The 27,431-nt window shown below is 36.1% G+C and overlaps 1 protein-coding gene across 1 annotated transcript; it reads left to right on the forward strand.

Annotated features, from left to right (window-relative positions):
• The first annotated feature begins 146 nt into the window (after positions 1-146).
• LOC111505138 (gastric triacylglycerol lipase) lies at positions 147-26,660 on the forward strand. The gene is made up of 7 exons (XM_074181676.1): positions 147-281; positions 5,368-5,690; positions 9,233-9,479; positions 17,245-17,319; positions 19,975-20,059; positions 24,826-24,968; positions 25,644-26,660. The coding sequence occupies exons 1-7, from the start codon at positions 147-149 to the stop codon at positions 25,851-25,853; spliced, it is 1,218 nt and encodes a 405-aa protein (XP_074037777.1). The 3' UTR covers positions 25,854-26,660.
• The last annotated feature ends 771 nt before the right edge of the window (positions 26,661-27,431 follow it).

Consider the following 27,431-nt stretch of genomic DNA (forward strand, 5'->3'; position numbering starts at 1 on the left):
CTCAAAAACTGTGAAGGTAATGCACGCTCCAAAATGAAAAAAATTCATGGAAGGAATCCGATGAAAATCCCAAGTGATAGTGATTACGTTAATTATTTTCAGATATCACCTCAGGAATTCCTACTAATTATTTGTTTGAAAATAATATGCGGATTATACGGCTACTGCTCATTTCAATCAGTGTGTTCAAATCGTCGCAACAAGAAAATAGGCAATTGACTAAGAAATTTCTCAATTCTACACTCACTATCACCCCTCCTCCTAATGCCGGATTGAATATCGTGAGTATCAATTGTTTGTTCATCTCAAAAAGTTAATAAAAGTTCGGTTTGATGAATATAATATACAGGGCGTTCCAATGAGAAACGGATGTGAAATTTAAACGAACACGTCACTTTTTATTTCTAGGGGGACTAATTCTGATATGGAATTCATACCCGAAACTTCACGCCCCTGACATCAGCAACTACTTCCCCTATTTTCTTCAAAGGCATGGGGGTCGAGTGATACATTATTCGAAAGGCCTTTTGTCCCTCTATTACTTCTGTAATTTTTGTCGAAATTGGTTCATTCGTTATTGAGAAATTAGATGTTGAACGTTTTATCTAAGAAATAAAAATTCGCTGTCGCTCATTTTATTGAAGAAATCAACTAAAGTAATATCAATGGCAACACAACACAACAGATAAAGTGTTCAAAATGACCTTCATCTAGTTCCATATAATAATACAGTCTACTTTCGAAACCGTTCCTTACATTATTGAAGATATCACAGATCTTCTAGATTTGTAGAGTTTATTAATTAGTAGTAAACATTCTCAAATAATAATAATAATAATAACTTTATTCACAACGTATACAGATTAGAGTACAATTAAAACAAAATATGTGAACAAAGTGGTTTGGCGATAAGAGCAGAGCTCTTGTTTCGCAAGAAGTTATGAAGATTATGTAAGTACATAAATATTTGTATAAAAGTAAGTATGGCCTTCATGGAGAAGAAACCACAAAACATTTCAATAAATTTGTGAATTTGGTGTTATAGTTAAACAAATTATATTTCGGCTTGAGCTAAAATAGGCCGATTAAATACTAGACAAATAAAAAGTAAGAAAAATAGATAAAACCTTAGACAAATATTACACGTTCTATAAGAATAAAATAACGATGTACAAATAGATAAAATCTTAGGCAATATGGATAAGATTATGCTACTTACAATACAATATGATGCAACTTTGGGATGAATTTGACTAAAACTAACTTATTTCACTCTAACAGATTTTTTTAAATTGTCTATCTTTTTCGAGAATGTGTTTTCTTATTTGTTTTTTGAATATTGGTTTGAAATAAGAATGTTTCATTTTGTGAGGTACGGTATTATATAATTTAGTTGCCATTAAAGAATATGATCTTTGTGAAATTGGCTTTTTAACAGTAGGATAGGTTAGTTGGTCGCGATGTCGTGTGTTATAGTTGTGGTTTCGTGATAATGCTTTATTTTTGCGAAAATGATACTTCACGTTTGTACAATAGTAATAATATAATTGTCTCATATCCATAACTTCACACTCTTTATACAGGAGATCTGACGAGAAACGTGAATTTCTAGACATGATCAACTTCATGAATCTCCTTTGTAATACCTCTAACGGATTGAGGTGTACACGCAGAGCTGATCCCCATGCTGTTATACCATATCTCTACTTGGGAACTATGTAATTGATACTATGAACCATTTGTTTAAGTAATTGACTGTAAGAGATATGAATCAATTCCAACTATTTCAAATTTCCTCATTTCATGGTTAATAATCCTAACAGTACATGCCACTTCTTCTTGTCGGAGTCTAGATTGCAATTTAGAGTTATTGCCTTAAATCCCTCTTTCTTTCGAATTATTCTATAATATGCTTAGTTTGTGTTTGCTAATTCTGAGAGACAAAGCCACACAAATGGTCTACCATACCTCTTTGTGAGGTAATTTTTCAAGGAACGGAAGCATTGTTTGCAGTTTTTTCATTGTATATTTTATATGAGAGTCCCACCTTAAGTTTCTATCTATGTAGACGGCCAAGTATTTTATTTCTCTCAGGGAATCTATTTTTATTTTTTTTCCTTGTTCGCCGACATCAAGAGTTTCAAATGGACAATCATTGGATAGATTGCAGCTAAAAGGAAGAAAATTAGTTTTTTCCAGATTCACTGTCAGGAGTCTTTGGTCAAACCATTTTTTGAGCAAGTGTAAATCTGTTTCTATGTTCTTTTTCAAATCAAGCCAAGTGTCTGCCTCACAGAATATCGCAGTATCGTTTGCGTATCCAATTATTTTCCCAACGCTGTCCAAATTGAATAATTCATTTAGATATAAATTGAAAAGCAGAGGACCCAGTACCGTACCTTGTGGGACTCCACATACTATTTGTTTTTGATAGCTAATTGTATCTGCAATTCGCACAACTAGCATTGTATTTCGAACACAGCTTTCAAAAAGCGTTTGGCAGTTCCCTCTGATACCATTATTTTCTAAAGTTTGTAGGAGTAGTTGATGATCGACAGTATCGAAAGCCTTCGTTAGATCTATAAATAGACATGAAGAAGGTCTTTCTTTCTCCAAGGATTTGTGTATCAATTCTATCAGTTCAAGAATCGCGTCTTCGGTTGAGGTTTTTTCTTTGAAGCCAAATTGTCTATCTGAAATCAATTCGTATTTGGTTATAAATGAGTTTATTCTTTTATTTAGCAATTTTTCGAAAATGTTTGACGGATGGGTGATAAGCGAGATTGGTCTATAGTTTGTGATTTCAGTTTTATCTCTTTTTTCATGGATAGGAGTCACTACTGCAGTTCTGAATGAGTCACACACCAAGTAATATTGATTTATTAATAATAAAAACTAAAGGATCTAGTACATAATGTGATATTGATTTTAGCAGTTCTGCTTTAATTTCGTCTTTTCTTACCGCCTTTTTGTTTCTAAGGTCGCAGATTAAAGCGTTTACCTCATTTTTATCAGTTAGGCTCAAGACAAAAGAGTTTGGTAAAATGTTTGGATGAAAAACGAGGTTATTATTTTTGACTTTTTCATTTGCCAATTTCTTTCCAATATCTACGAAATTATCGTTGAATTCATTGGCTATGTCTCTGTTGTTTGTTAGGAGTACTCCCTGATCATTTTTTATTGGTCCAATTGTGCTTGATTTAGGTTTAGTGCCGGTGATTTCTTTCATAATATTCCATAGTTGTTTGGTATCTTGTTTTTTGTATTCCATTTTGTTCTATTTGAGACTAGTTTTGAATAAACAATTTTTTTCGTTAATCATTTTCAGTAAAGAATTTGTTAACCATGGTACAACTTTGGTATTTTTCCTAAATCTTTTTTTTCAGATTGGTACAATTATTCAAAATGATCAAAATTGTAGTGATGAAGTTATTCAGTGCTATATTTGGATCTTGGATCAGGTATACGTTTTCCCATGGACGACACTGCTAGTTTTTTCTGCGCTGGTAGATTTTGTTGAATCTAGTTGTCGCAGAACAAAAAGTAGATTGTTGCCCACTGTCACTTCTTCACGAATTATTATTCAGTCATCCCTGTTCACTGTGTTCTAACATAGTTTTTTCTACTGAAGATAGAATAGAAATTGTTGCAACCTATTATCGAAATAATGAATGTCCTAAAGCTGCTGCAAGAATTCATAATACGAATCATCCAGACCACAACGTGAGCCATCAATACGTTAAACATTTAATGGATAAGTTTCAAACTTCAGGTTCTGTTCACAGCAGAAAACATGAAATACTCGTATCCCATCCTGCCAGAAATGAAGGTGTTGAAATTGCAGTTTTATGACATGTACAAATGGATAATCGACAATCTATCAGACAAGTAGCTAGAGCGTCTGATGTATCAGCTACTAGTAACTTTCGGATTTTGAAAGCCTACAAACAGGAATTAAACAAAGATGATCCTGATCGTCGACTTCAGTTTTGTTAGGTGTTCAGCGAGATCGGCAGAAGGGGTCCAGTGGAGTGGCCAGCTAGATCACCTGATCTCACACCGATGAACTTCTTTCTGTGGGTACACCTGAAGTCGAAAGTGTACTCTACAAAGCCTACAAATCTAGAAGACCTGCGACAGATAATTGTTCGGGAATGCTGATTGCTGAGTAGGGTCAGTTATCAACTGCCTCAAAGCCCTTTCAGCTAACACACGTTGTTGTCTATGGTAGTTTACCTTCCGTTCCTGAGTCAGTTGAATTTTGTACTGGTGCAGGCCCAAGTCACGATGCAAAATTCGCCAAGTTGTAGTCTGTGTGAATCCGAGTTCTTGTGAGCGACGCGAAATCGAAAGCCTTGTATTCTCACGCACACTCTCACAGACAGAGGCAGAGGCAGAGAAAAACTCTTTATTCCTTAATCTTAAAAAATGCCACTCTATTACATTTACAAGAAACAAAAATATTTACCACCACCAATATCACATAACTCAACAACAACTAAAGAAGAAATCTGAAGTCAAGGACTTAGGAGTATTATATGCTGTTGGATTTCTGATCAGGACTTGTCACGACTTCCGTAATACTAACTCTGTTCGTACACTTTACATGGCTTATGTAAATAGTCAGCTGAGTTCTGCTTCAGTTATTTGGAACCTCCTGTATATCTTGTATATTGAAAGGCTTGACTCTATACAAAGCAAATTCGTCACCTATATCAATAGAAAATTCTTTAATAATCTCACTCTGATATCTTTGGCGGATAGACGCCAAATAGCTGATATTAAGTTCCTATATAAAACAATAAATTGTTTGGACAGCAGTTCTATATTGGACCAACTTTTGATAAATGTACCTCTGTATTATACCAGAGGATTATATTCATTCCAAATAAATCAAAGTAAAACTAATAACTATTTGAATTCTCCTCTAAATAGGTGTTGTAAATCCTACAACTCCATATCCAAATCAATAGAAATTGATATCTTATCTAATTCCCTCGCAACCTTCACCACATATCTCAAACGTTCATACAATCAGCATTTTCATATCTAATTATTGTAATTTGAACTGAACTGCACAGTTCATAACACGATATTGCATATTATTTATAACAATCAAATCATTTATCGTTATTTTCACCTCATCATTTGTGAATACTCTTTTTGAGTTTGTCCCGTTTTGTATTCCACTGAAAATAAATAAATAAGTAAAAAATGAAATTTGACAGATTTGAATGATGTGAGTAAGTGATATAGGGTTTACAAAAAATGCGAATGATATTCTCATGTGGTCAACCTCGAGGATGGACTTATTGAAATGTAAAACGCAACTTATATACATGATGTACAAATATCAATCGTTTTCAGTACCAAGTTCTACAAAAATACGGATATCCTGTTGAAACCCATTCAGTAACTACGGAGGATGGCTACATTCTGAGGATGCACCGTATTCCAAGAGGTCGAAACGAGTATAAAAATGACAAATCCAAACCAGCTATACTTCTCATTCACGGAATGCTCAGTGGCTCTGCAGATTGGCTGCTTCTAGGCCCTGAAAGATCACTGGGATACCAACTTGCCGATGCCGGTTTCGACGTTTGGCTAGGAAATAATAGAGGTAACACCTGGTCCAGGAATCATGTGCGACTAGATCCAAATATCGATCTGAAACAGTTCTGGGATTTCAGGTAAAACTGATAACGATTTCACTGAAAAGAAGACAAAAAAAATTGTGAGATATTTGTTTGTGTAGGAGTCAACATTATTTGAAGTTCTCTGGGTCTTCATTTTCCACAATCTGAGAGAAAAATAAATATAAATCTTAAGTGAATATTCAGAGTCACGATAGGATTTGAAAGCCGTCGTGGTTTGGAACTGTATCCTAACGTTTTTCCAGCACGAGGGGCTGGCTGTAAGCTGTATGTATGTTGACACGGGTAGCCCGCCTTTCTAGTTGGTGCGTTGTTATTGGCCGAAGTGTTATTACCTGTTACATTGCGTTGTACTGCTGCCACCTGAGCATCTTTTAGTATGGGATTCCAAATCCGGTTAGGCGTTATCACCTCCTCTTTTCTGTTGTAGTTTTCTGAGTTTATGGATTTCTATGGCTTCCTGTACAAGCCAACTGTGGTATCCATGATCGGGTGCAAGTAGTTCCACATCTTCAAACAGTATCGTATGATCTCCTTCACTAAACGCGTGTTCCGCTACTGCCGATGTTTCTATTTGACCTAATCTACAGTTTCTCCGATGCTCATTCAGCCTTGTACCCATGGATCTTTTGGTGGTACCGATATAAACTTTGCGGCAGGTCATGGTATACGGTATACCCCCGCAGCTAGTAGTAGATCCCAATTGTCATTCGCAGATCTAAGGCTTTGCTGTATTTTCCTGGTGGGCTTGAACACTGTTTTTATGTTACGCTTCCTTAGGATTTTTTCGATTCTATTTGTAACCCTAGGGATGTACGGTAGGAACACACGTGCACACATTTGAGTTTCCTCCCTATTTTGACTTGTAGACGTCTTCATGATGATGTTGATTTTATAAGACGGTTCGTATTATCATCATCATTGTCGGAAACCACTCAGAAGACCATCTTAAGAACAGAAGCCGTCCCGGCTCTATGGTCTTCCGAAGATACACAAAGAAGTTCCGTTGAGACCCATAGTGAGTGCACCGAGTTCGCCTACGTATTACCTATCAAAACACCTCGCATCATTCCTCCAGCCTTACGTTCGAAAACAACCTCGTACGTCAAAGATTCAACAGACTTTGATATTCTGGTCAGTTTCGACGTTGTGTCCTAGTTCATCAATGTCCTGCTGGAAGATTGTTTCTTCCCTAGTGATATTATCGGACTCGTCAAGGCCTGCCTCACGGAAAGTTACTTCCAATGGAGAGGAGATTTCTATGAGCAATTAGACGGCGTAGCAATCGGAAGTTCACTCAGCCCAATGATAGCTAACTTTTTCATGGAGAAATTTGAGAAGGCAATCGACGCTTTTGATTTCAAACCAACCATCTGACTACGATACGTGGATGACACCTTCGTTATCTGGAGACATGAGAGGGACAGACTAAACCTATTTCTAGACCACATAAATGCTCAACACCCTAGCATCAAATTCACCATGGAGACTGAACAAGAACAACGAATAGTTTTTCTAGATGTACTCGTCGAAAGGCGTGGCACAAGACTGACACATAAAGTGTACCGAAAACCGACACACACGGACAGATATCTGCATGCACTTTCAAACCATCATCCATTATCCTGACGGAACGTGGCCCGTAGAATATGTGAACCGGAACACCTACAAGAAGAATTGAAACATCTTCAAGTGGCTTTGAAATCGAATGAATAGAGTCTAACCGAGGTCAACCAGGCCATGAAACTGAAAACGTCTACAGTCAAAATAGGGAGGAAACTCAAATCATTGGCCTTCCTGGTCCTCCATAAGCATTATATAAAAACAGTGTTCAAGCCCACCAGGAGAATACAGCAAAGCCTGAGATCTGCGAATGACAAAAGAGATCCACTATCAGCTGCGGGGGTATACCGTATACCATGCACCTGCGGAAAAGCTTATATCGGTACCACCAGAAGATCCATGGGTACAAGGCTGAATGAACATCGGAAAAACTGTTGATACGTGAAATACAATTTTGGGTAAATATTCGGAATGTTGCTTGCAGAATATTTAAAAAAATAGTTTGTTTCTACTCACGTGAAATCATGACTAGGACACGATTCTGAAGTCAAATGATAATTCAGAATGTACAGCCTTGATCATGCTCGATAATACAATACTAACGATTCTAAAATCAAGTGATGTTTGTGAAGACACGCTCCAACTTTTCCACTCTTACCTGACAGATCGATGGTGAAGCGTGAAACTGGGAGATGAAATTTATGTTGCTAGAAATGCGTCATCTGGTGTACCACAGGGTTCTGTCTTAGGGCCGCTTCTATTCTAAATATACACAAGCCAGTTTGAGAAGTTTTTCAGTCGTTGTAAAATACACATGTACGCTGATGAAATTCAACTTTACCAAAATTTTGTCATAGACGGTCTGAATGACGCAGCAGTGACGGCGAATAATGACCTGGTAAATATTGCTGAATGGGAAAAAATTTATAGCCTTGGTATTCGGTAACAAATACAATCAGACAGTCGCAAAACGTAATCTCCACATAATTATGAATAATGAATTTCTGATAATGCAATAAATCTAGGCTTGATCTTAGATGACTCTTTGAGATTTCAGGAGAATGACAAATGTAATATACAGACATCGAAAAGTTTCATGTGAAACTTTGGTTTGTCACAAATCAACTATTGTTCCTCTATCTACAGTTTTTGTATTGATCAAGACTCTGCTAGTTGAGTACAACGCGTGCAGAACTCCTGTATTAGACTCATATATAACATAAGAAAATATATGATATGAAGGTCATATTCCACCTGTTTTTGCACCAAAAAACGATCGGGATACACATGATTTTATTAAAAATTCCATCTTTTCACATTGTTACACCTTGCTTCAAACTTTTTTTCGTACAAATTTATTTATTCCATGAAAAAAATGTATGCAGGTACCAAGAAGAGGTATTCATGATATGAATAAAGATACAATTGTAAGTATAGTTTGATCTTCCTCTTGAAGATGATCACTTGCTGATCGTGTCGAGGTTTTAAAATAACGGTTTGATGTGGGGAAAAAACTCCAGTAATACCCATAGATTGTAATTCATTAAGATTAGTTAGACAAGTTAACAACAACAGGCATCTAGTTGCCTATGAGAGCTTAGTGACAAGTGAACATAATAATATTATGAATAACGATGGTGGACCAATACTTAATAGTTTACTATAAAGCTTGTTGAAATAATATTTTCAGTTAGACATTTGAAACGCAGGTACCTAGCAGAGGCATCTTTGTTATAAATAAGACCAATACTGTATGTAGGCTTAGTTTAGTCGTATGCTTGAAGATCATCACTTGGTGACTGAAAGGGGTGAAAAGGTGTCATACATCTCTCAACTTTTTTCTTACCACTTTTTCAAGAATTCCTCAAACTTCTGCTCGTGTTATGTAAGTTGCATTTCTTTCTGATAAATCGCTGTTATGGTTGCCATTTGCCATTCTTCTATCGCTCCATTCATCATTGTCTGCGATTTCTTTCTCTTATAAGTGTGTTGAACTTTTCTCATATTACTTTCAGCTTCGAAGACTGTGGTCGTTACGACCTCCCAGCGAAAATAGACTTCATCATCGAGAAAACTGGACAGAAGAAAATTTTTTTCATTGGTCACTCGCAGGGCACTACCGAGTTTTTTGCAATGGCCGCTTTGAGGCCGGACTACAACAACAAAATTGCGTTGATGACAGCTTTCGCTCCAGTGGCGTACTTGGAAAATTTGATTTCGCCCTTGCTAAAATTAGCTGCACGACATTTGAACATATTGACGGTAAGATCATCAATTATGGGGAATGTAAGAGAAGAAGGGAATCGCTGCACACACAGACACAAATTTTTTAAAGATGATTGTGTCTACTTAGAGCCTTTTGTACTGAATTCTCTCGTTCTCTATTCCTGTAGCTGTAAATACCAGATACGAGTATACAGGGTATTTCAAATTTGATCCTCACCATTGGGATCTCGGAAACTAAGAGAGATACGAAAATGGTTAAATTGGGGCAAAGTTGCGCATTTACCTGACTAACAATATGCCGTTGAAGAAGTTCTGAATTTCCCAGTATATTCAGAAATATCCGGACAAAACAAAAATCTCGGAAAATGGTTTTTACTTTTTTCTGGCTTCATTTTTTGAAGGATTCGAAAATAAATTTCACTGCCACATTTCCACTTTTTCCCTGCTAAATAATGGTGTTTTCAGATTTGCTATCCGACGTTTCGTCTTCCGGCCACCATCATCAACTTTATTTTCTCTTATGGGCGCTACATTGGATTCTTTCTGTTTTGAATAGAATCAGATTTAACCTTCTCGAAAAATTGGAGATCATGATAGGCTTTGACTTTGATGTTTCTAAATTTGACTTTCAATTTGTTACACTCAATGACATTTTATTATTGCATTGAATATTTTGCGAAAAATGGCTTTCACGAATGAAGAAAAAAGATATATGATACAAATTTATTACACAATAAATTACGATAGAAACAGTGTTAGAACATCGGAAATGTATTTAAACTTGTATCCCGAAAGACGACAACCACATCGAAGTATGTTCAAGTTATTGGATCAAATTGTCACCGAGTTTGGTTCATTTGAAAAGCCAAGAAAAAAATACGGAGACAGAATGGACCAGGAATCTAAAGAAAATTTGATAAATGAGGTATGTATGAGGTAAGTTAGACATTTTGTCCTTTTCAATAAAAATTAATAAGTTGCATATAAACATGAACCCGGGAAAATCTACACGTCAAATTTTCTTCGAAATGAATATTTGTCATACAAGTGCTTGGAGACATCTCAAAAAGCGGATTAAAATGTTACAAAATACAGTTCCAAGAAATTCGATTTAGTTCGATTTAGTTCGATTTAGTATAAACGTGTGGGTAGGAATTTACAAAGATAGAAATTTGGGTCCTCATTTATTTGAAAGAATTCTGAATGGAGAAACCTATCACCAGTTTTCAATGTCGATATTTGAAGACTATTTCGATGATCTACCTTTGGCTAATTATAACAACATCTGACATGATGGTGCTCCACCGCATGGTGAGGTGGCCAGCAAGGTCTCCAGACTTAAGTGTTATGGATACATTCTTATGGGGTACACTGAAAAATGAGTTTATGGTCAGAGGGAATATCAAAATACTGAGGACCTTCAACACAGCATTGTTAGAGAGTTCGGAAGTTTGAGGAGGAGGAAAATCAATCGTGCAGTGAATAATATTCGAAGAAGGGCACAGTTGTATTATCATGAACAGGGCCAGCATGTTGCTGTGATTTACTTTTGTCTTCACATTTTAGTTAATTATTGTTATTTGTTCAAGGTTCTGATTTCATTGAAGAGAAAAAATGTCTAATTTACCTCATATACACCTCATTTGTCAAATTTTTATTATTGATTCTGTCTCCATCATCGTCTCTGTCATTGGCTTTCATTGGCAAACGAACCAAACTCGTTGAAATTTTGATTCAATGATTTGAACATAGTTTGATTAGGTTGTCGTCTTTCGGGATACAAGTTTAAATACATTTCCGATATCCTAACACTGTTTCTATCGTATTTGTGATAAATTTGTATCACATCTCTTTTTTCTTCATTCATGAAAGACATTTTTCGCCAAAAATTTAATGGCTTGTACAATAACAAAATATCATTGAGTATAACAAATTGAAAGTCAAATTTGGAAACATCAAAGTCAACGCCTATTATGATAAGAATTAATTTTCTTCAATTTCTACAATTTTTCGAGGAAGGATGATAACTTACGATATATCATTGAAAAGGTGAAATCTGATTTTATTCAAAACAGAAAGAATCCAATGTAGCGCCCATAAGAAAAAATAAAGTGGATGATGGTGGCCGGAAGACGAAACGTCGGATGGTAAATCTGAAAACACCATTATATAGCAGGGAAAAAGTGGCAATGTGAAAGTGCGATTTATTTTCGAATCCTTCGAAAAATAAAGCCAGAAAAAAATTAAAACCATTTTCCGAAATTTCTGTTTTTACCGGATATACTCGGAAGTTCAGAACTTTCTCCACGGCATATTGTTAGTCAGGTAAATGCGCAACTTTGCTCCAAATTAACCATCTTCGTATCTCTCATAGTTTCCGAGATCCTAATGGTGAGGATCGAATTTGAAACACCCTGTTTATTGTACATCAGAACGGTTCTTGTTGACAGCATCTGCAAGTATGTAAACTATTACAGATATGTTTTTAAACAATGAAATTACAAAACATGGTCAATGGGCTTGAACATTTTCACTTCTGAGTAGGTTGAAAATAACAAAGAAATGGAAAAAATCATAAAATATATCTACAGTAGGTATTTTCCCTCAGTTCTGAAATCCTCAATCTCTTCACATTTATTTGATAATTTATTCCACATTTCAACCGAGTTGTGGATAGTGTAATCTTTGACTGAATTGGTTGTGGGGATGGAGAGCGTCAGACTATTTTGACGAGTACTATAGCAAATATCGTTTCTTTGATAATATGGTCTACTCTCATTGGATACGAAAACTTCTCTAATACAAAAATTGATGCAAGAGTTTGTATCTAACGTTCATACAACAAAACACTAGCGATTTCGATACGTTTTGCCCTCTCTACCAGTGTATTATCAACCCCTCTTTTTTGTTGCGGATGATGATTAGAGTGCTTATTCAAATATCGGTACGCATGGTTTGGTTTTCTGTTTACTTCATGCCCAAGTCTGCCACTTCCCCATCTTCTTTTTCTTTTTTGGGTTTCAAGAGTTCAAGTATTCCAGAAATGTTGCCAATTTCTCTTTGCCGTGACCCCAAACCACAAAGGTATCATCAACATATTATAGCCAGCAAGACGATCAGACCAGCGAATGTTCTAGAGCTCGTCGTTCGAATTGTCCCATGTAGAAGTTGGCAACTACTGGACTCAGAAGACTTCCAATTGTAACTTATTTTTCCTGCTCATAAAATTCTTCATCTTACTGGAAGTATGTTGGTGTCGAGCAATGGTCAAATAAGGCGGTGATGTCTGAAGGGAAAAATCCGCTGATGAGTTAGAAGGTTTCACTAATTTTTGTGAATAGATATACAACAACTCACTTACACGTCTTTAGGATTCAGTTTCAAATTGCGAATCATCTCAATAAGTTTTTCCACTAGTAGTTATAGTAGAGGATATAGTACAGGAAAATCCTTAAGGCGCTTTTAGGGCGGTGCCTGTGCGAAAGTAGTGATTCACATTGGATTTGAATCGCTGTAGAGTAAATCCATTTGAAAAAACATTACCAGGAAGTTTATTTCACACAAACGCTGTTCTCCAAATGAAAGAGTTCTTGAACAGTGAAGTTCGAGGCTTACTGAGTTGGACCTCCAAACAATGAGCAGCCACAGTCCGTCGCGTATTTCTGATGTGTATCGATCTTGGTGGAATCAAATGTGCCAAGTCACTTGAACACTTCTGGTGAAACTATCATAGATGCAGTGTTTACAGTTTACTGGTTCAGAACAGTGTTCCAATCTTTTGAGAAGAAGCCTTTGCAATTCCAGCATGAATATCCAACATGATTGTGCCAAGACATATCCATTATTACATCTGGTTTGAAGAAAACCGATGCCTGTGTTTTTGTGACATTGAATTAAACCTGGTTAGTTTCACCCCAATTCGAAATTACTTCTAAATAATCATTAAGATATTCAACCTCCTGCTGCCGGTGAAGATGTGCATGTACATCCGCATCCAATGTCCTGGAATCCACATGAAATGACGAGACAAGTGTGCTATCATCAGCAAAGCAATATATTGGATTCTTGGATTTTTCCAATAAGTCTTGGATACACAATAAAAAATGGGTTGGAGACAATATGGATCCCTGGGGAACACCAGCGTTGATGAGATATCCATCGAAGGCCACTTGCAGGAAAAGATCTTTCAGAAAGCTGGAGAGGCATACACAAAAATGGTCTGATAAGCCATAGCATCGAAGTTTGGCCAGCAAATCCTCATGTCACCGTGTGTGGCATGTGCTCGTGAAATATCATGAAATATCAAGAAATATCAAGCGCAACAGCTTTTGACTCTCCATGTTTCTCGATTGCGTTTTTCCAAATGTGGGTAACATATGATAGAAGATCGCATGTTGATCATTGTTTTCGAAAGCCATATTGATGATTGCTCAAGATGTTGAAGCCCTCCAAATATTTAAGGATATGGTGGTTCACGGCTTTTCCCATGTTTTTTGATATCAGTGATAGTAAAGCGACTGGTTATTTGGATGAGTTTTTTTGCTCTTTTTGGAAATAGGCTTAACGCGAGCAATCTTCCAAAAATAAGAAAAGACCCCTTCCTTGAAGGATGAAAAGTCTGCAAAATACTGGTGAGCACTTCTTAAGTACGATCACGGACACTTCATCAGGACCAGACACCTTGTTGATATTGAACTGTTTCAAAATTCGCCTAACTAGACACTATCTAAAAGTAGTTTTCGGCATTGTAGTTTCTAGTGTGGGAATAGTGGATGATTTCTTTCCCAGAAAATCGACTATGGAGTGGGATGCAAATTGTTCAGCTAGTAGATTTGCTTTTTCTATGGCTGTTGTTGCAATTGAACCATCCGGTTGTGTTAATGGTGGAATTGTGGATTCTATAAAATTATGATTAACAGTTATAGCTACCGACCAGAAGGATCTAGACCCATTGGGAGTGGCAAGTATTTTATCCCTAATTCTCTGATTATTAAGTTCTTTGCTTTCATTTATCCTAAGTTTGCAGCTGTTGCGAGCATTCACAGACCTAGTTCGGTTTTCAGAACTGAGATTTTTGCGCCACGGTAGGCGAGATTTTTGAAGGCGACAGCTTGCTCACAATTTTTGTTGAAGCAAGGTGTGCCTTGAAAAAAGAGGTCGTTTCATTGAAAAATGAATATATGCGTCCATGGATGATACAATAACATTCGTGACTTCTGAAGCACAAGTTGATGGATTTTTAGACAAGTACTTGGCGATCTCATACGTCAGAGAATCTACAGTACTAACGATCGACCGATCGATCTCAGTGGGATATCCGGCTTATGAATTTTTGGTAGCCCAAAACTAATGAATCTTGAAAATAGCGCTATTCTTTCTCTCAGATGAGAATGAGCTTGTGCAGTCTGCCACCATCAGCAGCCAATTGCTGAACAATTCAGATACTCCTTCAAAATTTCTCAAAACCGCAATATGTGTTACACTCCACAATAGGTTCCACAGGCGTATTCAATACTTATATTCTCGCAGAATACAAAACTTTAGTGAGGTCGTGTTCATCCATTTCGAGGATGAAACTCACTATTCTTCCCAATTTGATAAAATAAAAAAGTATATCAAGTGATTGAGGTCATATTATCGTCAATTAGAATATCCTTCGGTACTAGAAAATCCAATTACAAAAATGCTTGGAGAACAAAAAAACATCCACATAAAAATATTATCATAACCTATGAAAGAACTAGTAGTAGGGGAGAGTGTTCCACAATCAGATACAAAATAGGTTTTGCTGAATATTAACCTTATTTATTGAACAAACGAAAATATGATTGTCACTAATACAAATTAGGGCTGTGCATAAGGTTCTATGGTAGAACATACATGATAAACAAAAAAAATAATTCAAAAAATGTTTGTTTTAAAATGAAAGGACAGTTGTCTGATTGTGGAACATACATGTTCCACATCCAGACACGGCATGTTCCACAATAAGACAAAAGTTTTAGTACTGTTTTAACGATCTTCTAAGGCTGAAAAACTAACTTAAAACATGATTGTTGCCGTTTTGTTGTTTCCACGTGTGATGGTTTTAGTTACACCATCTTGATGTTTTCCAAGTATACCAAAGACTCGTCTTCAATTTCGGGGTGAATGAAGGTGTTATCATACTCAACGGACTTTCTCAGAAATTTAACCTCACATTCCTTATCTCTTTTACATAATACTTCAGCTATGTAATAATTTTTTTCTTTTCGTCTGTAAATTCTATCAAAATAAAATCGGCAACTTCTGGCTCTTTATTAAGCTTGTCTAGAAGAAGTGGTGGATCGATTTCTACAAAATCAATCTACATCATCAGATTCTTCAGTTACAAGCATCGCCGCATTCTCATTTTCTTCGTCTGTTGAGTCTTCATCGAATCCTACTTTTCTTTTCATGAAATTTTTCTTCTTCAAGCTTTTTTCTTTCTCTCTCTATCTGTTTAGTTTTCAGGGCAATCTTTTCTGGAGTGTCGGTGGCGATATTACTTTTAGCTTTTTTTCTCTTCTTTCTCTGATTCGTTCGTTCTTCAGCTTTTGGGTATCCTTTGAATTCTTGCGGACTTAGGAAAGTTTCTGTGTTTTGATTTTGTGTGGGAGTTGTGTGTAAATTAACTGATGCTGAAAGTGAGGAGACTGACATAATATTTTCTTCAATACAGCTTGATGTTGATGGTTGATATGTGGTCGGGCTTCTTCATTGTTTTGATCCACATTCCTATCAGTTACGCTACTAATTGCAAAGTCGTCATCTGTGAATATGAATTTATCGAAAGAATAAGTCCCAATTTTTCGAAATCCGGGTTTTATATTAGCTGGCATCATCGATTTTTCTAATGCATAATTAACACAGCCAGCTATATCAAAAATAGAAACGGGTATCCCAGGGTGTTCTAAAAGCCAATTTTGTAAGGCAGTATTGTAGAATGATTTGAACGAAAAAACACAGAGACATCTAACGGTTGCATCTGTTGGAAGTATGCGGTGGTAAGGTCAAAATGATCACTCCATTTGCCTTTGCTAGATTTATTCCTTCTATCGTCAGATGACTCTCGTGATTGTCAAGAATCAGGAGGAAAAGGTTTTCTTTTGTGCTGGACGTATGTTCAATGAAGAGCCTCACAACGCTTGGAAACAATTCACGAGTCATCCATCCATCCACGAATTATGTTCCACAATCAGACAGCGTCTGATTATGGAACACAGATGCTATCTGAAGGTGGAACTCAAACAGTAATACAAAATTAAATTCAACTGTGAACTCCATACATAACATACAAAAGTAAACTCGCTCATAAAGTGTCAACAAAATAGCCCAAAATCTGATCAACAGATTGTTTTTGTACTACTAGTTCCAAAAGAAAAATTAAGGCTTATAATATCAAATCGAGGATAGAAAAAACTTACCTAGGAAAACAAGTTTTTTGTTGAAAAATGCTCAAATCCAAAAGAATAGCGTTACAACTTTGTTTACCAAAACTGCGTGTGTAACCCTACTATCCGAACGAAAAACATCGAACTCGCGGCTGGAGTTTTAAAATTACATGCTTTGTCTGATTGTGAAACATGTCTGATCGTGGAACATTCTTCTCTATACTAAAAAATATCAAAAATAGGTGATGATTGATTGTTGACACGGATGGTTTTTTTCTTTTTCATTCCATTTATGATTTTTTTAGGCGCTTGTTAAGTATTTGAACATTCACGAAGTGTTGGGACATTCAAAGCTAATCACACAGTTAGTAATATTTTGGTGTTCCCAGGGATCTCCTTATCAAGAGGTATGCGCGAACATTCTGTTCCTGATGTTTGGATTCAACCATGCCGAAATGGAAATGGTGAGTTAATGAAAAATAAAGTGATGATATTGACATTTAGGTCACCCAGGCACTGTGAGAATAGATTTAAAAAAAAATATCGTGGTTGCAAGAGATGAAAAAAGAGCGCTACTTCATGTATAAATTGAAGATCGACAGCCACAACGTATGAATCCTGCAATTTTTATGTGATGTCATGTTATACTATAATACATTACAAGAAAGGCTTTAGTGTTTATCTCTCTTGGCAAAAAAGGTATGTCTCTTCGAATCAAGAAAATTCAAAGTTATATCTGAATCTGGAATGGATCCTAAACTGGATCTAGAAAACTGACGTTGTAATGCTGTTTCGTTATTTTTTCCCATTAAGTCCACAGTGGGTACCCATCGCAACCCGCAAGGACTTATTGTGGCTCACATGTTCAAATGAATATGTCTAACTCTAAAAAAACCTGATTCGGTGCCCAGCGGACCAACCATATGTAATGCTGTTTCGATATTTTTTCCGTATTTGAGACACCCTGTACCGGAAATCGTTTGCTGAAACGATACACACTCTGACATTTTACACCCTATAAACATTGATTTGCACCCTGAATGACATGTTTTATCTGCCTCATGTTTTTTCTTTAATCCGATTCGTGATTATGTCATTGTTTTTATAACAGCCACTCTTCCAACTTATCAGAACGCGCTTATCAACCACAACCCATACCTATTAACTATTCGCATTCACTTTCAATATACCCTGCTAGCGATGAGATTATACTCAGAAGCTACCATACCAAACGTCCCGCGTTCAACTCCTCAACAAAAAACTTTTTTTTATAACGTATTACCTACCCGCTTATTCTGAATTATTCCACAGATCAAATCTCCCGCCACTATGATGCACGCTCTGCGCGTGACAATGGTTCGCCGCTCGGTTGGATGCCTGACAACCTGTCTCGCGTGACAATTTAGTTGGATGCCTGGCTGGTGACGTCACTGTTCGTCACTGGTACACCACGGTTGGATGCCTGGCTGTCTGTCTCGCTGAATCGGGGCCGAGTCTACTCGGTGTACCACCGACTTTGGTTTCGATGTGAACTAGATATGATGATTATTTATTTTCATTCGTTGATTCTGATGTCTATTTTATTATCGGATTCAGACATGCAGGTTCAGAAGAATCATCATTTGTGCGAAAGCGTCTCCTCGCTTGCTCAGGGGGAGTTTATTTTTACTGCTGATGCAGATTCTGCACCTTCTGCACACGAATTTGCTGTAAGGCAGAGTTATAATGTATCTTGATATCGAAAACCTGATAAGCTGTTTACTGACTACACCACCCAGCTTCCGATATCAAGATTTGAAGAACTGAGAAGCTCTTGATGAGATATTGAAGGGTCAGTTGGGGTTGTTTAGTCAACACCCATCTTCTCTGTAAACTCTGGGGCGAATTCTTTGATTTCTTCATGGTTCATAGAGGAATACACGAATAGCTAGGAAAAATTAGTCCATCGCGACAGAGCTACACAATATCGTGACAAGGCTTTTTACGAGAAGATGCCAATCGATATCTGAAGTGTTTCGTTAATTGCACTGATCAGCTCAGGATCATACAAAATTTCGGCAAAGATTTACACACCTTGGGATGAGGCTGTCATTTAGGACTCTTACCTCCAAGGGTGACGCCTCACCAGGCATGAGTTATTGTAACTCCTCCGCTGCATAACGTACCTACTCCTTCAAGTAGTGAAGGAATGAACGATGTAAATCTAAAGAAATGAACTTTAAACGTTCAAGCCAGTCTCGGATATACCTACACAGTAGGTTGAATGGACTGATGCCTATCAGAAAACAACTACTCCCCTGGCTAATACCACGAAGGTATCAGTGCAGAAATCTTCACAGAAAATTTCCTGCATATGCGATTGGCAATACAACTGAGAAAGTTGACCTTCAATTTTGGAATGGGCACACTTGCAGACCGGTTTCGGGCTCATTAGCCACTCGTCAGTGTAAGATAGTGGCCATCATCGACCTAAAGTCAATGATATTCCATAATTAAAAATCGGAATTCTTTCAGAGTTTTTCATTCCTCTTCCTAAGTTGAAGCGAACAACAAAATGTCACTCCATCTAGTGGACTAGGTACTAACCAGCTACATATCCGAAATTTGCCCGATTCCTCTGAATAAGGAAGAAAAACTTTCTTATTAGTAAGTGGGCTATGCTTACTGGCAGTAAGCAAATCTGAAGGAGTGAACTAAGCGTCAGTTCATTCAACCTACTGTGTAGGTATATCCGAGACTGGCTTGAACGTTTAAAAGCGTCAGTCCATTCAACCTACCTAGTTCATTTCTTTAGATTCCTTTACTGCCAGTATTCAAGCATAGCCCACTTACTAATAAGAAAATGAACGATTTGATGAAAATCCATTTTTGAATACAAACGTGACTCATTCGAAAGTGGCACTTTGTGAAAACGGGACTGCAGACCGGACCACGAATAATCAAGATGCTTCTGATGGAATGTTACAACGAAGCTTACACACGGTAACCTCTGCATTACGAACACATTATTTGAATCAAATCATCACATTTACTGTCTTTTCGTCTCATTTGTCTCTCAAATGAAATTCATGACATGAGATGATGTGAACCACTGCACATCATGCGATATATTTTTTCAGAATCTCATCCCCGTTCTTGGTTCAAATTCCCCTGCTGGAGCCTCAATCAAAATGATTATTCATTATGGACAGGGGGTTAACTCAGGTGAGGATTATTTTCGAAATAATATGATTTTTTGAGTCATCTGACGATAAAATTAATTTGGATGATTTTGTAATATGCAGGGTATTTCTAAATGTTATGTAGAGAGGTAGAAAATAGGATAGGTGATGAAGTTTGTAGTTAGCTTCATCGGTGAAGAGAACTTGAGTGAAGTTATAATTGACATCGAAAAGTCACGATTCAATTGAAGTGATTGCATTCTTTGAACATAGCAAAGATCATCCAACAAGATTTCTCAAACAACTCCGTTACTAACGTTCAGATTTTTAGCAATATTTCCATTTCCTCGGCTTGGTTTTTTTTAACAGTTAGAGGTTTTCCAATTTGGTCTGTATTTTTTGAAACAGTTCGGTTTCACCAAGGCAGCGATGGATACTTGCCATTATTCGACTATTATCAAACCTGAAACTAAAATAAAATACTAAGGTGTCGTTATAGACTCACACCTCAGATGGAATTCTCATATAGCTTCATCCTTTATGAATTCAAATGTCTCAAAAATATTTTAAAAACAACTCAACTCAAAACTCTCTATCATGCCCTTGTTGAAAGTCACTTATGCTATGGAATTGCCTGTTGGGGAGGAGCCTTTCACAGCACTATACATATGCTTCCGACTACCAACTCATTCCTACGATACCGTAAAAAAACAACCATATTGTTCCACGAGCGCATAAGTCGATTGTCCAGCGCTCTTATAATCATATAGCGCCGACATTATTTAATACGGTTTCATTTTTATCCAAACAAGACAAAAAATTGCTCATTTCATTGAAAATAAGGATATTTAGAACTTTTGTGATTTAACTGTGAAATGTCCAATATTTATTCTTTTTTAGATTGAAAGAATTTTATTATTTTAGTGTAATGAACAAAGATTTTTAAATTTTTCACTTTCAATTGGATTTGTTACTCAAAACAAGTGTTTCACTTATTGGGTGTCAACGGTATTTGTTTGCAACTCTGTGTTATTATTATATTTTTAAATTGAAAGATTTTCATTATATTATATTATATTCTAGTGTAATGATTAGAGATTTTTAAATTTTTGACTTTCAATTTGGTTTGTTACTCAAAACAAGTGTTTCACTTATTGAATGTCAACGGTATTTGTTTGCAATTCTGTTTTATCATTATATCTGTAATACAATCTGTAATTATATCTGTAAGAAAATAAATATTATTATTATTATTACAGGTACCTAACGATTGAGATATCTACCTCAACATAGATACGTCTATGAATTTCACTATTTCGGACTTCCATTGTCTACTATATAAAATGATTTGAAATCCCTGAAACAAGTAAAAAAGAATAATTAAAAAAGAATAGTTGAAAAAAACAATTATATTAAGCAACAATAAACCTGAAATGAAATGATAGTGAAATAACCTACAAGTAAAAATATAATAATTGAATAAATAAAAATTTAAAGAAATGAAAAAAGAAAATAATAAAAAAATAAAAAAGTGTAGAGATTCCAAGTCACGTTAGTTCACGACGTTTCGATTGTTGGTATCTACAATCGTCTTCGGGTGATGACTGGACTGATTCCTCCGAGAGATGACTATTTTATAGGCCGTTGAAATACTTTCACTTTCTCTACTTTCCATTTTCCGCTTCACTGATTCCGTGAGAGATGACCGTTTTGGCGGGAGTTGGTCATTTTTCGTTTGATGATGGGTTTCCATATGTTTCGTATATCTACGCTGGCCTGGCTGAATACGTTGTTGGACAACATGTATGCGGCTTCCTTAAATTTTCTCCTGAACCAATGTTCCTCTCTGTGCAAGATCTCAGCTTGGGACCACTCGATGTTGTGTTGATGGGTCCAAACATGGTCTGCTATTCCTGATTTGCTGGTTTCTCCTCGCTGTGTGTGCTTCTTGTGCTCGGCAATGCAAACATTCAATGGCCTCTTAGTTTCACCAATATAGGATTTTCCGCACTCATAGGGTATCTGGTAAATGCAATTCTTGGAATCGCAGTCCGCGTTTGGGGGCCTGGTTTTCGTGAGGCTGCTACGGATAGTGTTACCGGATCTGAAACAGGTTCTGATGTTGTACTTGGAACCAATTCTTCTTATCCTCTCCGATAATCCTCTGATGTAGGGAAGTGCAAGCACTGGTTGTGACGGCTTCTCTTCCTTGCGAGGCTCCTGCTGTCTTTTAGCCAAAGTCTTTTCTACCATCGCTTTGGAGTATCCATTTCGCTGAAGATCATTTTTGATGATGTCTAGTTCCTTCTCGAGACCTTCCTTCGTATTACAGAGCCCAAAAGCACGGTCTAATAGAGTCTTGATGATTCCTCTTTTTGTCGATTGATGGTGGTTGGATTCGTGGTTCAGATACTGTCCCGTATGAGTGGGTTTTCGGTATACAGATGTTTCCCACTTCGTGTCGGTCCTCTTCCGAACTAGTGAAATTCATCACGAAACATTGTCAATCACCTTCAAACATAGATACGTCTATATTCGATAAAATTTACGCAATCATACACAAAGGGCATATCAATAAGTTTAGAATTCTTGCGGATAACGGAAAAATTGTAAAAAGTTTACAATCAAAGTATCAGCCAATTCCATCACATCTAATATTCGTTTTGATGAAATGGCATACCTAGTCAGTATCAATCAGTATGGCGGTTCTAGGTTAAGGTCACAACAAGCAACAATTGGATCATAAATTTTGTATCACAGAATCTTGTCTTTGACATATTTTGTCCTAGATAACGTTGAATAGCTTTTATTTATCACACTTATTTTTTTATCACTCCTACAGAATGATTAAACTTTGAAACAAGTCATTTAGATCTTTAGAAAATGTATGTTTCCCACCATCGAGTTCTCTTTGAGATGACGCAACAAGCACCAAAGCTTATGAAGAGTCAAAATTGTTGTTATTGTTTTTGAAGTCAATAAAAACGTCATAACCAGTGTAAGGATCAGTCCATACCTCTAGGTAAACATTACTGGCTTGTCCATAAGAATTCCAACTAGTCATAACCGTCATCTGCAGTTGATTCAGTAAGATGTACCACTGCGCCACCTGCCGACAAATTCCATCTAGAATGACCCTTCTGGTACTGACGAGGAGCTAGTATTCTGAAACCCGACTAAATACAATTAATTCCAGCTTTTCATAAATTGGAAGTTACTTGCGACGAATCTTCCAAATGGAAGACGTTGCACAGGTGATTGCTAGTTTTGCTTCATCTTTCTGCGCGGCATTAGATGTGCCAGTTTGTTTTTCCGTCGAGTATCGAGTATGTTTTTGTGGAGTTGTTTCCGGACTTTGCATGCAAGTGGAGCAGTAGTACATTTTACTGAATCAACATAAAAATGAATATCTGATTACTTTCTATTCGTTTCAAAAAACAACTTCATTTCGATTTGAAAGGGATATATTTTTAGGAGTGATTAATTTTTGGGAAAGAAAGTTTTTGGCTTTCTACTACTCCATCTGATACAAAAAAATGGATGAGAGAATCTTCCAAAGAAAGGAAGGAAGTAATCAATTTGAAAATAAGTAACTCTATACATGGATGTGTAGATCATGCAAAGAAGTAACTTTCAGACACAAACTGAAAGAAAGTCCTCCTGAAACAGCTACTTTCATATAAACATTGAATTACACGAAAGAAAAAAATTCTTTCGAAACAAATACTTCTATATGAACACTGAATTATACAGAAGACACTTTTCTCTATTCAGTTTGTATATCGAACATTTGTTGAGGAATAAGAATCAGATATCATTCACATGAGTTCTACTTTGAATGAATGGTAATAAATTGTACTCACATGGAACACTGTCACCCTAACTGGTATACACGTGTTTCGCCTTAAGACACTTGCCCTAAGGCTCTTCAGATAACATTATAGAAAATACACACACTTCATTCATGAATTACGATTTTGAATGTCACGGAATAAGCTTTATCTGCTTATGTCAGCGATGACATCGTAATGACATTCATTCACCTATTTGATTTAATCCCAGCCATGAGGAATCTTATTTGATTTGAAAGGGATATATTTTTAATCACTCCTAAAAATATATCCCTTACAAATCAAATAAGATTCCTCATGGCTGGGATTAAATCAAATAGGTGAATGAATGTCATTACGATGTCATCGATGACATAAGCAGATAAAGCTTATTCCGTGACATTCAAAATCGTAATTCATGAATGAAGTGTGTGTATTTTCTTTAATGTTATCCAATTTGGTACTGAAGAGCCTTAGGGCAAGTGTCTTAAGGCGAAACACGTGTATACCAGTTAGGGTGACAGTGTTCCATGTGAGTACAATTTATTACCATTCATTCATAGTAGAACTCATGTGAATGATATCTGATTCTTATTCCTCAACAAATGTTCGATATACAAACTGAATAGAGAAAAGTATCTTCTGTATAATTCAGTGTTCATATAGAAGTATTTGTTTCGAAAGAATTTTTTTCTTTCGTGTAATTCAATGTTTATATGAAAGTAGCTGTTTCAGGAGGACTTTCTTTCAGTTTGTATCTGAAAGTTACTTCTTTGCATGATCTACACATCCATGTATAAAGTTACTTATTTTCAAATTGATTACTTCCTTCCTTTCTTTGGAAGATTCTCTCATCCATTTTTTTGTATCAGATGGAGTAGTAGAAAGCCAAAAACTTTCTTTCCCAACTTCATTTCCATTTATATGTAGTTGAAAAATATTTTTTGTAATTTTTTTTTGTGAAAGTTATTCCTTTTAGGGAAATTCAAGCAATACGACTATGGAAGAACTTCAAATCTCATCAGATATGGTACTCCAGAAGCTCCAGACTTCAATTTGTCTGCAGTTACTACACCAGTGGCTTTATATTACGGAAACAATGACTTCATAACTGTAAAACAGGCGAGTTAAATCACTGATTTTTAATGTTATTTGAAAGAAAATTAATTGTTGCTTTTGTTTATTGTATGTATATTAGCTAAACCGGTAAATTTTCTACCTTCTTAGAATCGAATGTATGTTGAGTATCAGCTGATTTATATGAACTTTATTATTGTGTTCGTGATGCCACATCAATACGACTAGTGTTACCAGGGCATTTTCATGCTAGGCATTGGATTTTGTGTAAGAAAAATAGATACATACTACATAAATGTAATTTTCACTTTTTATAGTCATCCAATAATTATTATGGAAACATATAGTCATCAGTAGATTCCAACTCTCAAACAGTGGATCAGTAGCTCGAATCAAAAGATCTACTGCAAAAACAGTAGTCCTGGCAATAATAAATATGGCGCTCCTCTCGTGCGAGTTTTTCCTCATTCTAAATAACACTTATAGATATTGCTGACTTCGCTATTATGACATAACAATTGTTCATACACGCATTATGACAACTGCCATAACCTAACAAATCAAATGTTTATTTGATGTACAATTTCATTTTTGACTTTTTTAATATTTCAAATAGTTTTTCTACTTTCCGGGCAGATACAAATTCTCGACGTTCTTGAGTAATGAGTGGTTATAACTCACGTGATTTTGCAACTTTTACAATTAGATTTTCTTTTCCAGGATGTAGACAGGCTTGCCAGTGAACTACCAAACGTGATAAAAAGTAAATTGGTTGAGTGCAGACTGTTCAATCACCTGGACTTTATATTTGCCAAAAATATCAATCAGTGGATCAATTATGAAGTTTTGAGTCATTTAAAGAAGTACAGTACAGGAGTATATGCTGCTGCTGGTTCAACTCTGAGAAGTTCTGGATCTGATTACTCATGATTATTATCATCTCATCGTACAAAAAATATACTGGTCAATAAATATTGTAGTATCACAAATGTTTTCTAATGTCATTAACAAATTGGTATATTTTATCACATATTAAAGGTTTGATAGCGCGTTAAAGATGTCTAGAGATTGAACTCTGAATACAATCGAATAATTTTTTTTCAGATTCCTTCGATGAAGTATTTCATGATTATGTTGATTATTTTGTAGCAATCACCATTCTGAACTCATGCAGTGTTTCCAAAAGTCGCGGACGAATTAAATGAATATTCGTTAGTATATTTCCTTGAGCAGTGGAGTAATAAATAATTTTCAAGTGCCTGATCCTAAGGCGTGAATGGTTTAATCGGTTGAGAAGTGAAAAATGTAGTATTTATTTTATACACTCACTCATGTTTTATGGTTTCATAAAGTCCAAAAAAAATTATTGTTGTATGTATACGCATTAGTGTCCGACCGAAAGTTCGGTTTCGGTTTCGGTCGAGTTTCGGCAAAAAAACGGTTTCGGTTTAGTTTCGGTTTCGACGGCAAACCTGCCGAAACTACGACCGAAACCGAAACTGCATTCGGGAGTTCCCGCGCTGTGATCGGTCATGTTCGGCGTGTTGAATTCCATACAAATGACAAAGACATTTTGCCACGTTCACGTGCCTAATCATGTCGTGACTCTTGACTTACTTGGTGATTTACTTTGTTTATTACATAAATATTAAGTACCTATTATGATATTAGGTAACAACTTAAGTAAGTAATTTTATGTTTAATATTTTGGAAAAATCATCAATATTATAAATAAGGATCTACACCTACTCATCTATTTTAAGTATTTTTAAGGTGCAATTAATATTTTTTTAAATAAGGGTCTGTTATGTTAATTATCAATAAGTAAAAATGTTGAAGACTGCATAACGTTGTGATTTAAAGATAAAAAAATAAAGACTGACTGATTATAATAACGTTTTCTTTATTTTTTCCTCAAAACATAATCCTTGTAAGGAAGTTTCGGTTTCGGCCGAAACTGAGACCGTTGCTGAAATTCGTTTTCAGTTTCGGTTTCGGTCGTAAAAACCAGTTTCGGTCGGACACTAATACGCATTAATAATAAATGAATATTTTTCAATTAAACCCCCAAAATTTATTCCAATTGAAATTTTCAATACTTTCTATGAAGAGCACTTTTTAATGTATCATACAGTGCATTTCTTCAATGTCCCCCCTTTTTTATTTTTTGAACAAGGCAACTCGAAAAATTGAAATTTGGGGCAATGAAATCAATGCATGAATACTTCTTTCTGAAATGAAATTGACAGTTGAAACTTTCAAGATGGCGGCCGGGCGCCATCTGGGGAAAAAAATTAAATGGAAAGGGGGTCTTGTGACACATCACTTTGAAGCTCCTGACGAATGCTTCACAACTCTAGAATATGAAGTCAATATCTTCACTTACTACAAAATGGCGAAACATTTAATAATTTCCAGAAGACAAACACATTAATATCTATTTTTCTAGAAATATTCCTTTTTATCTGCCATATGGCAATTCCAACAACCCGATAAGGTTTGTTAAGT

The sequence above is a fragment of the Leptinotarsa decemlineata genome, unplaced genomic scaffold, assembly GCF_025532065.1.
Source record: "Leptinotarsa decemlineata unplaced genomic scaffold, Ldec_3_MD MMD2_tig00026314_RagTag_RagTag, whole genome shotgun sequence".
NCBI lineage: Eukaryota > Metazoa > Arthropoda > Insecta > Coleoptera > Chrysomelidae > Leptinotarsa > Leptinotarsa decemlineata.